At 41.2% G+C, this 12087-nt stretch overlaps 1 protein-coding gene across 1 annotated transcript; it reads right to left on the bottom strand.

The window, feature by feature from the left end:
• Positions 1 to 9446: 9446 nt before the first annotated feature.
• On the bottom strand, positions 9447 to 10140 carry LOC106297327 (nuclear pore complex protein NUP50A-like). Its single transcript, XM_013733591.1, has 2 exons — positions 10109 to 10140; positions 9447 to 9915 (listed from the first exon to the last, which is right to left on the bottom strand). Exons 1-2 carry the CDS (start codon positions 10138 to 10140, stop codon positions 9447 to 9449), a joined length of 501 nt encoding a protein of 166 aa, XP_013589045.1.
• Between the last annotated feature and the right edge of the window lie 1947 nt (positions 10141 to 12087).

Genomic DNA, 12087 nt, shown 5'->3' with positions numbered 1-12087 from the left:
TGTGATATGTCGAAGGAACTGCCTTCATGTTGTATAGCCAAGGCCTCTCAAGGATTGCGTTGAACGGGGCTGGACGGTCTATCACGATGAATTCTACGATTTTCCTGATTTCTCCGGCGGCTACTGCGAGTTCGATTGATCCGAGGGAATAGGTGGTCTCTCCTGTGAATCCGATGAGGGGTGTTCGTTCTTGTTTTAGGAGTGCTTTGGTGAATCACATTCTTTTGAACGCGTCGTAGAAGAGGACATCGGCCGAGCTTCCGGTATCGATCATTACTCGAGATTGTTCGCAGCTGCCGATGTCGAGTCGTATTACGAGAGCATCGTCGTGTGGTTTATCGTGATTTGCGGTCTCGTTTTCGTCGAAAGTAATTTCATAATCGGGACCTGATAGGGGCTCTCTTATTCCTACGCTGTTTTCCGCTCTTCGTTGGTACGCTTTGATCGAGTTGACTGAATTGTAGAACTTGGAGCCTCCATAAATGAAGTTGATTTGTTTTTTGCCTTTGTAATGGGCCGGGAGATTCCATCTCTTAGTCAGTGGTGGTCGGTAGTGTCTCTGTCCCCCATACAGATTGTGATTAAGGGTCTGTATTCTGTCTTTTTTCTGAATCTGTAGGGCGATCGGTTTTTCTAATAGCTCGCGAGTTTTGGTCATTTGTTCTTTCGTTTAAAGTTGGGGATTTTTCCGCGAGGTGACTCTGTGTTTGGGTTGTAGTGATTGACACTGGGAGGGGGAGTGGCTTCATCGGTTTTTTCCAATGTGCGGATTGCTATTGTGATCTCGAAAAGGATTTTTCCTTCGGTCTGGCTCTTGATTTTGTCGGTTGCGTTGTTGTTCTGCCCCCATGAAATCATGTCGACTCTTTTCTTCGGGGCTGGGGGTGGAGAGCTCGGTGATTCCTGCTCGATCTCCCTGCTATTTTTGTTTGTTGAGACTTTGGCCTTCTGGTTGGATTTCGGAGTCGCTGGCTCTTCTTCTTCTTCTTCGGCTTTTTCATTGGTTTTCTTATTTTCGTTTTGATTGCGAAGTGCGGCTCGACATTCTTCAGTTGAGTGACCCTTGCGATCATGGAAAGCACAGTATTTGCTGAGGTCGTATGTTGAAGACTTTTGCAGTGAATTATTTATTGCATAGGAATGTTGCCCTTTGGTGGTTGGTTCTTTAGGAGTAGCAGGCTTTTTGGTTGAGTTGTTCTTGTTCGCGCTATACTGTTCTTTCAAGTATGCGACCTCCTCCTCGTGGGTGGTGAAATAAGAGGCTCGGTGTAGGGCGTCATCCAACGAGGCCGCCAGTTCTTCCCTAAATTTGGATGAGAACCAGACGCCATTCTTTAACGCCGCGAGGGCAGCGACTTCGTTCGGATGTGAGATCTTGGACTTGATTTCTCGGAATTTGTTTATGTATGCTCTTAATGGCTCGAAAGGCGCTTGTTTGAGATTCCAGAGATCTGCTTCGGTAACTCTTGTCTCTATGAAGACTGAGTACTGTTTGAGGAACGTAGATACTAACTGGGTGAAATTGTCGATTGAATTTTCTTCTAATCCTGCGAACCACTCGAGGGCGGCCCCGGTGAGGTTCTCGGCGAAGAAGCCGCTGCAACCAGCTTCTTTTTCGTTGTCGGTGAGGTGTGCTCTTGATATTGCTAAACATAAGGCTCGTACATGGGCCATCGGGTCTGTGTTTCTGGCGTATTCGGGGAATTCAGTTTCCCGACGTGATGAAGCCTTACGCTGGCGATTCTGTTTGTGAATGGAGTCCTTCTCGTTTCCTCGATGACCATGTCGATATCGGGAGCGGAACTCGTTGCCATGTGCACGATCGCATGTATCCTTTTGAGCTCGGCGTCGCTCCTTTCAATATAATTCTGGAACGTCCCAGTTTTGCTCGGGATCCCTAAGTCTTCCCTTTGGGGGTCGATATTGACGGGACCGCGAAGATCGTGTCTCTGAGCTTGTTCCGTTAGGTTATCGAATCCCGCTTGATGGAAGGTCCTCGTCGCTGATGGAGTTTGATTCTCGGAGATAGAATGGTTCGGTGGTGGGATTCGTGTCCTTGGCTCCCCCTGCCTCTCCGTTGATCCGTTCTGGAATTGGATTGGAGTGCTTTGTGGGCGTTGGGGCCCAGTGTCGATTTCGTCCAATCCACTATAGCTTAAGCTTCGGTAGGTCATGCCCTGCGGCGGGGGTCGTTGTGAATTTTCTTCCGTGTAGCGTCCAGATCGAGCGTTTGGGATCTCTGGAGTAGCGACCAGTCTGGTGCTTTGGGGGTTGGACGTCGCTCTTAATGGATCGAGGGAAGTTTGATTTCTTTCTCGAATGTTTGCAGCTCGATGCTCTGCGAGTTCCCTTTCAGCTTGGTCCAGTCTGTTAGCAAAGGTTTGGTTGGCGATCCTTTGACTACGAATCTCGTCGATTAGAGTTGTCATCATTCCTCAGAGTTCGGTTAGTTCTCCTCGAGTTTGGGCTAGATGAGTCGGCAAAATCGGTCTGGATTGGGATAGCGTCAGGTCGTCGGAGGATGGTCTGTCTCCGAGGCGGTTCCAAACTCGAGCTCCAGCTCGTTCCGGGATCGATGTCTGGTTGATCGGAAGAGATCGATCTTGACTCGAAGTCCCGATTGGAGGAATTCGTTGCGTCTGGGCTGTTTTGGTCACGTCATTGGCTCCCGTTAACCCAGTTGGTGTCACTCCGGCTCCCGAGTCGGGTCCGATAGGATCGATGTCGTTGATTCTTGAAGGCGTGGTTCCGGTGGTTTGGTTGGGATCCATAGTCGCGCTTAGGAAACTTAGATCGGTTTCTTAGGAAAGATGTTTTTCGTTTATCTTCCCCACAGTCGGCGCCAAAATGTAGAACCTAAAATCTACACTAAGTATTTGATAGTGATCGGAAGTTTGATCTAGGGAAGACAAAAGATGTAGGCAACGATATCTTTAAAACACAACGATGTTAACAGTTTCCAGTAAGCAAAAATGGACTTTATTGATGAATAAGATCGAATACAATAAGTTGAACTAGATTGAATTACACAAGTGAGATCGGCAAAGGAAAGGATCTAAGAACAGGAGAAAACAAGGTCGATGTATGTGTGTAGTTCTCTCTAGGGTTTTCAACGTATCTCCCTCCGTGTTCCTCCTTCCTCCTTATAGTAAGTCGACCCCGTGATGTTCGTAACGGCCCCGAGATCTTCGTATTTTTGTTGTGGGCTTCGGTTTTTCAAAGCTTATGCCTTTGATCGCGGCCCATTAGTATATGGACCAAAATTGGGTCCAACACCATTTACCTCTATTAAAGCACGATTTACATTTTACACAAACTATAATCAATTTTTTAAGTAACATTGAAAAATAGAATATGCTCCCAGTAAATCAAAAAAAAAATGCTGAGTTTTGACCCAAAAAAAAGAGCTAATAATAGTGTATTTTGGAATTTTGTAACAACCGTGGTGAAATAAGGAAAATGTGACAAAATCATGTGTTAGTTACTAGTTTTTAACAACCACGAGAAGAGGGAAAACGTGCCGAGACAAAATCTCTACTTTCTTTCTAGCTGCAATATCAAGGTAGTGAATTCACCACACAAATAAAGGCCACGTATGATCGATGTCTTTCTCTTCATCATATGATGTATACCAAAAAAGAAGATATATTCAAAGTTAGTGGAACAAAGCCAAAAGTGTGCTTTGCCTCATATTATGAAGTCTAATTTTTGTATTTCAAGTTTTGGTTAATAAAAAAGTTTGAAGTTGACCCAAAAAAAACTTTTACACTAAGCACGGATAAACTAGGATTTACTTTGGGAAATTAAACCACATAACTACAAAATAAAATATAATTAAAAATCTGACCAAAACAAAAACCATCTCTAAATTTTTTCTAAAATATATACTATATTATCTTTAATTTGGGTTTCAGGTAAAAATTTGGATATTTCGAGTATTTAAATATTTTTAGGTATTTTCTAAGTTTCAGATATTATTTGAGTCTTTTAAATCTGTTTGGGTAATTCGGATCATAAATATCCAAACCGACTCGAACATGTATCCAAAAACTCTTAAGTATTTTATAGGTATTTAATTATGAACAAATCGGTCTGAACCCAAAAGACCGACCCAAACAAAAAGAATCAATTATCTAGCTGATTATGTGTGTTATGAATGTATTTGTCTTATCATATTAACGTGAATAGACATACGCTTATATACAGACTCGAGACTTGGAAACTAAGTTACATATTAACAACTACTTCCTATAACAGAGGAGAGTATATTTCATATAGTAAATATAGGATCTCTATCATATATCTGCTTACCGCCCCCTCAAGATGGAGAGGGAGGTCTCACTCCAATCTTGTTGCGCAGATCTAAGAATTTGACACGAGTTAACGGTTTGGTAAGTGCGTCTGCGAGTTGATCTCGAGTGTTAACGTGTGCGACCTTGAGAGCCCCTCGCTGAACTTGATTGCGCACGAAGTGATAGTCTATGGCGATGTGCTTCATGCGGGAATGAAAGACTGGGTTGGCACACAGAAATGTGGCCCCAACATTGTCACAGAAGACCAGTGGTGGTGAAGATAAGGTGACGCCAAGTTCTGAGAGAACGTTGCAGATCCAGTTGAGCTCAGAGGCAGTGTTGGCGACCGCTCTGTACTCAGCTTCAGTTGAGGACCTCGCGACACCGTTATGTTTCTTGGATGTCCAATAGATGGGATGTTGACCGAGGTAGATGACATAAGCGTTTGTAGATATGTAGTCATCATTGTCGCCGCCCCAGTCTGCATCCGAGTAGGCGTGAAGTACCAGCCTGTTTAATGCGGAAAAGAAAATGCCATGAGTTGGGGTGCCGGCTAGATACCTTAGAATTCTTTTGGCATGTGCATGATTTGAGCTTATTAACAGCATAAGCTATGTCTAGCCGAGTAAACTGAAGATATTGTAGACTCCCAATAAGGCGGCGGTATTTGGTGGCATCAACAAGAGGAGTGCCGGAGTGGAGATGAAGTTTTGGGGAGGACGCCATGGGGGTTGTTACTGGTTTAGCGTTTGTCATATCATACTTGTGAAGAAGATCCAATATGTATTTCCGCTGAGATAGATGCAGACCCTGAGTTGTGCGATGAGCTTCGATCCCAAGGAAGTAGTTTAATTGTTCTGCATCTTTTACAGAGAAACGACCGGCAAGCATTTTGAGAACACGAGCAATGCCTGCAGTTGTGTTGCCTGTGATCAGGATGTCGTCAACATAAATGAGGAGGTAGATGAACTGATTCTCAAGGCGCAGTACAAACAGTGATGTGTCTGCGAGTGAATTGACGAAGCCGAGTCCAAGTAGAAACGTGTGTAGCTCTGTGTACCAGGCCCTTGGGGCCTGTTTGAGGCCATAAACGGCTTTGTGAAGTCTGCAGACATAGTCAGGTTTGTCAGGGTCAACAAAGCCTGGTGGCTGATCCATATAAACCTCCTCCGTTAGTATCCCTTGCAAGAAAGCATTGTTGACATCTAGTTGTTGTATAGGCCATGAGTTGCTAACGGCTATGTCTAGAACGAGTCTGAGTTATGACTGGGCTGAATGTCTCTGTGTAATCACGACCATACTAAACAAGACTTACAGCAGCGATGTGTGCCGTTGGAGTTGAATTTATTCTTGTAGATCCAGCGGCAGCCGACGACGTTGTAGTGAGGTTGACAAGGAACCAACTCATAGGTTTCATTGCGAGCAAATGCATCAATTTCTGTGGACATTGAACCGCGCCATCGTTTGTCCTTGAGAGCTTGAGTCAAGGTGTTTGGTTCTGCTGGAGAGTGGCTGGTGAGGGCCGCAACATAGTTGTATTTAACGTTGGGTTTTGAGATGTTGTTCTTCCGACGTGTGACCATGGGATGGTTGTTGTTTGGAGCTGGAGGAATCGGTGGGGAAGGGCTCTCTGAAGTAGTTGGTGTAGTAGAAGGTGTTGGTGTGTGGTGCTGATCAGGAACTGATGGGGAGGAGCTTGAGACCGTAGTCGAAACATGAGGAGAGTTGGAGGACTCAGCTGAGAATTCTGCACTCAGATTACCACCCTTAGTATTACCAATGGAAGGAGTCGAAGAGTTTACCTGACCTGACTGATGAGGACATGAGCTCGGAGTCCCCGTTTGTTGCACGAGTGGTGGCAGTGGGTTGATAGTGGGTGTTGGTTGTGGGATAGTTGTTGTTTGGATGATGGTAACTGGTGGAGAGGGGTGTGATGTGAGTGTAGGTGGGGATGGAGCCGCGAGTGTGGTTGGTCGTTGAAGTTTTTTGAAAGGAAAGACGGACTCATCAAACCTTACATGGCGTGAGATGTATATGCGGCCAGTGTTAGGTTGAAGGCAGAGATATCCGCTTTGTGTAGGAGAGTATCCTATGAAGACGCATGGCATTGATCTATCTTCAAGTTTGTTTGTAGTGTAAGGTCTGAGTCACGGAAAGCAGAGACTTCCATATACGCGCAGCTTCATGTAAATTGGTTGTGTTCCAAAAAGTTTGTGAAATGGTGAGTCCATATGTAGAACTGCAGTGGGCATGCGGTTTATCAGGTAAGTTGCGGTGGAGAAGACATATGACCAGTATGATTTTGGCATGGATGCGTGAGTGAGCATGGAGAGGCCCGTCTCGACAATGTGTATATGCTTCTGTTTGGAAATTCCATTATGCTCCGGTGTGTGTGGTGGAGAGGTTAGGTGTGAGATGCCGGATTCAGCAAGGAGTTGGCGAAGCGCTATAAATTCACCTCCATTGTCTGAGTAAAGAGTGCCTATCTTGGTGGAGAAGTGGTTTTCGACTAAGTTTTTGAAGAGCTTGAATGTATCTCGGACTTGTGACTTCAGCTTGAGTGGATAAATCCATGTATAGCGGCTGTAGTGATCCACAAGTACTAGATAATACTTGTATTGATCTACTAAGACAACAGGTGAAGACCAGAGATCTGTAAATATGATTTGTAAAGGGTGAGATGAAGAGATAGAGGTTTGGTGAAAGGGAAACTTATGAGTTTTATTGATAGCACAGTCTGAGCACAAAGTGCTTTGAGATACATATTTCTTGTAAGGTAAAGAGAAATTTGAAACAACATTTTTAAGAATAGAGGCTGATGGGTGGCCAAGCCGGTAGTGCCAAATGGGTAGAGTTCTTTGTGGTGGTGAGGAGGCGAAGAAGGATTTGAGGGTGGAGGGGTTGGCTGGCCACTCGTACAACTCATCCTTGGTCTTGCTTTGGATTAACGGGACCCCCGAGCTGAGATCCTTCACCTGAAAGGAAGCAGGAAAAAATTCAACCGAGACCTTATTAGCATTACATAGGCGATAAACTGAGATTAAATTCATTTTTATGTTTGGTACACAGAGAACATCATTCAAGCGTAAATTGCATGTATAGGAAGGTAGAGAGATGGAACCAGTATGCGTGATGGGGAGACCAAAGCCATCTCCTATCATAACAGAGTCATCACCACCGTACGGTTGAAGCAGAGACATTTGGTTCAGGTCGCTTGTGAGATGGTGTGCACCTGAGTCTAGAAGCCACGCCGTAGACGGGTTTTGAGCAGCTAGGGCCATGTTAGCTCGTGGTTGCCATGGACGAAAAGGGGAAACACCAGTGTTAGTGTACTGCTGTTGCATGTGAGGGCATCGACGTGCGCTATGACTGAACACTCCACAGATTTGACACTTGCCCTGGTAGCCTTTGGTGGGGCGTGCATCTTGTTTCTGCATCGAGGCGTTGGTCTTGTAGTTGTTGTTTCAGTTGGAGTTGCTTCCTTTGTTTTGCTGCTGATGATACTGCTTTGGTCGTGTGGAAGCGATATTAGCAGTCATTGGAATTGCGGCTGAGACAGGAGCATTCATCGCAAGAAGTTTGGCTTCTTTGTTGATCAGTTTTTCATGGATTTCGATGATGGAGGGAGTTGTGTCACGGCCCTCCACTTGGTCAGCAACAGATTTGTATTCCTCGGGAAGACCATCAACGATGTACTCGATCTTATCTTCGTGATCAAGTGGTTTACCAAGGAGACCAAGTTGATCAAAGCGAGTTGTGAGCCCTCTCATGTATTCATCAATGCTTTTGTCGCCCTTGGTGAAGTGTTTCAATTGTAATCGGAGTTGTTGAATGTGACCATGAGAAGGAGTTGCGTAGGTTGCACTGAGGGATTTCCAGACGTCATGAGAGCTTTTGGTATTGGTGACAAGCGCCTGAATGGACGGAGACAGAGATCCGATGAGACCGTTGTAGATCAGATGGTTCTGACGGCGCCATTTTGTGTAGGCTGGATTGACAGAGACAACGTTGTCAACTGTTATTGTTTCTTCAGGCGCCGGGGTGGAGCCGTCAACGTATCCTGCCAAGTTGTAGTCATCTAGGAGAGCATGGACCTGCAGGTTCCATGTCATGAAGTTTGTGGATGTGAGCTTTGTGATGTTAATCATGTTAACATTGAACAAGTGTTGAGTATTATCGACGATTTTGTTGTGATGAGCCATCATGGTGAGAGATGATAGAGAAGAGAATAAGAGAGGAGGAGAAACAGGGGTGACGGCGTAGAGAGAAAAGAAAAAAATTAGGGTTGTCGATTTGCTCTTGATACCATGTTATGAATGTATTCGCCTTATCATATTAACGTGAATAGACATATGCTTATATACAGACTCGAGACTTGGAAACTAAGTTATATATTAACAACTACTTCCTATAACAGAGGAGAGTATATTGCATATAGTAAATGTAGGATCTCTATCGTATATCTGCTTACAATGTGAATGCCCAAACTTAATGTCACATGTCAATAGCCTTGGTTCTAGACCCAGTAATAGTAAGTGGTCGATTCAAAAGCTCCACAGTAGCACGTGGCCACAGATAGAATGCCTTTTTGATAATCAAGGGAGGAACCCGTCGTTTCAGTGACTCATAAGGCTTCCCTCAGTTCAGTCCCTGTTGTTAGGAATGGGACTAAAGAGCTCTAACAGAAGAGTGGCAAGAGCTTCTCTGAAAAACAAGTTCCCGGGTCTACTGAATCATTTACACATATGAATGCTTAAGGCCCATATTATCTGGCACTGATTTAGCAGTTAGCACAATGGATAGTTCGTTGGGTGGTCTGTTCCGGTCCAGTCCGGTCAAGGTCAAGTTGTAAAACCCATCTCTCAAGAACAAGCTTTACAAAACAAGAACAAACACAGATCTAAGGAAGCATACAAATTGTTTATATAAAGAGATCAAGAAGAAAATATAAGTCTCAAAGTAACCCACAAAGTCTCAACAACTGTAGAAAAGAAACAACAACAAACTTCTTCAAATCTCTAACTTTCTCTGCCTCAAAATTCACCTAACTCGAACGTAACAAAACAAAGACACAAAGGCACATAGAGGTGCTTCTACATGTTTCTTTTACCTTTCTTCAAGCATCTGTAGCTGTAGGAGAGTTCTCAGGTGTCTTCAAAGCCGGAGCTGTTTCAATGTTTTACTGCCCTTATGTTTGTCAACAGCTACACGAAACTCTTCCAGGATCGTTGGGTCTTTAAACTTGAGTGCAAATGTAGAGAGACCATCTCTGCCTTCACTATTCACACAGGCGAATGTGATTCCTTTTTTGTCCATGCTCACAAGTTTCATTTCAGGGTAGAGGCTCGCGTTTAAGATCAACCTGTAGTTCCCTTTAGCTCTCATGACCAACCTAGCTTTACCACCGTTGCTTGAGACGTTTACCTTGACTTCTCCTTTACCACGCTCTCTCCATCCTCCGTCTAGAAACTCAAACATGATCGAATCAGCTGAGAATGCAACTTTCTCGTTCTCTTCTCCTGTTTCTACTGAAACCTCCTGCTTTGGAGGAAACCCACTACTGCCTTCATTCTTCTTGATAATGGATGCGCCGAAAAGAGAAGAAGGGCTATTGTTTATAGATCTACAACAATAGTGAATCAGTTAACCTCTAGCTCAATCTATAAAAAAGGTTAGTTCTTTGCGTGTAATTCATTCACAATTGAAATCAAAACCCTAGATGAAAGGAAGCTTCGACCACATTTTTTACGAATTAGGAACCCATCAAATCTATCGCGGAGCTTGAAATCGATCGAACAAGTAGTCATTTCAAAAACCCTAGAATCGGAGCAGTTAGACCTAAGACCATTTCCGAGAAATTGGGAATGAGGAAAGGCATAGATTCGACAATTGACTTTGCAGTTATGTTAGTTCGGAAAACGTATTTAAACTTTAATAATATAGATATAACCCAAGATATTTAAATTGACTTTGTACTAGATCGAACAAGTACTTCAACTTTAATAATATAGATACTAGAGGTGTTATTGGTTTATATATTTTGATTGATTTAGAAATACATGTAGTATTTATAAATCCAAGTAAAATATACAAAATTAAAAAAAAAACGGATTAGTATTTACAAATCCGGAGGTTTTTCCTCGGATTTGAGTCTTTATATTTTTAACAAAAAAAATCCAGACAAATTCATTCAAATCCATTATAAAATCAAATTTATTAGTAAATCCGTACGATTGAATAACACATGATTAGATATAGAATTTACGAATCATTAAACCAATAACACATGATTTTAATACAGATTTGAAAATCATAGAACCAATAACACTAGATTTAGTTCGGATTTTCAAATCCATTAAAATACAACAACCAATAACCCTCACTAGGAGAATACATGCGCCTTGCACGGGGTGAGTTTATTTGTATATATTATCGACAAATTTTATATATTTGATCATTTTATTTATACATATACAATGTTTTTTGTTGTTATTATATAATTTCTTTCCGATGGACCGGATCAATTTTTATTAAAAATTGTGAAATTAAACTATAATTAATATATCATGGGTTGATCGGATTGAACATTAAACAAATTATGACACAAAAACCTTATTTTTTACCACTGAATACATTTTTGAAAAAAGTGAAAAGTATTGTTTCCACGGTTGAATAATTTTGACATTTATCTTCTATATGGTTTTAAAGGTTTCAGATCAACCATCGAATTGATATCATGTTAATGCTTTTAGTCGTATGCTTAAGGAAAACTTACATTTTTGTAATTTAAAGTCGTCTTAAAAAATTCAAAATATAACATATAAGGTTTCTTCATTTTTGTAATTTAAAGTCGTTTTAAAAAAATTAAAATATAACATATAAGGTTTCCTCATATTTTTAATTTAAAGTCATTTAAAAAAATTTCAAAATATAACATATAAGAATAAATGTAAATTTTTATTATATGGTTAATGTGATTGTTTAAATTTTTTAATAATATAAAATTAAATAAAAAATAAAGAATGATGCAAAAATTGTTATCAAAATCTTTATTATTCATAGTCATTAATTGTCATATATATATTAATCATATTAGGTAATTCCGTAGCTTTTATTTAAGGAAAGAATATGCGCTTCTTATATTTTGGGTTAATATAATGTTTCCTAGTAATTGAATTTGGACCAACATTTTTTTGAATCTATCTTATTAAATTAGAAACAACACAACTTCTTCTAGGTGGATTTTTAAGGTGGACCTCATTTCGATTTGGAAGTTCGTATATTTCTGTTAATAATTTATATATATACATCTATAATTTCGGTATATTTCATAACAGAAACATCAAATTTTGCTTAACAATAACCCTTTCTACAAGTCGTATCAAATATGCATAATATCTTGGTGACCATATTGCATGATTTGGTATTTATTATAGATTAGGAAATTGCCATAGGGAATATTTGTGTAGTATATTCGATGCACATGATTATTTACATAACCGATATAGATATCTCGAATTTTACTTTGAGATAAAAAAATTTATGAAAAACCATTTCTCCAAGTCGTTTCAATTATGTCTAATATCTCGGTGACCATATACTGTGATTTGGTATTTATTATAGATTTCTTAATTGGTTTAGTGAATATTTGGGTGGTACATTTGTTTCCTTGCCCCAAAATTAAACTATAAATACTGATCTTCTAAATCATCTTTACACATCCACGATAAGCTCCAAAAAACAAAATGACGAAACCAAGCACTTCATATTACATAGTATAGTAATATTGTATAGT

The sequence above is a fragment of the Brassica oleracea genome, chromosome C6 (genome assembly GCF_000695525.1).
Source record: "Brassica oleracea var. oleracea cultivar TO1000 chromosome C6, BOL, whole genome shotgun sequence".
Lineage (NCBI taxonomy): Eukaryota > Viridiplantae > Streptophyta > Magnoliopsida > Brassicales > Brassicaceae > Brassica > Brassica oleracea.
The sequence above is the reverse complement of the archived record's forward strand: the minus strand, read 5'-3'. Positions and strand labels throughout refer to the sequence as shown.

Coding starts and splice junctions, on each gene's coding strand:
- LOC106297327 (XM_013733591.1), bottom strand. CDS start 10,140: ATGGTCTTAGGTCTAACTGCTCCGATTCTAGG. Junction 9,916..10,108: donor CTAACTGCTCCGATTCTAGG/GTTTTTGAAATG, acceptor CTATTGTTGTAG/ATCTATAAACAATAGCCCTT.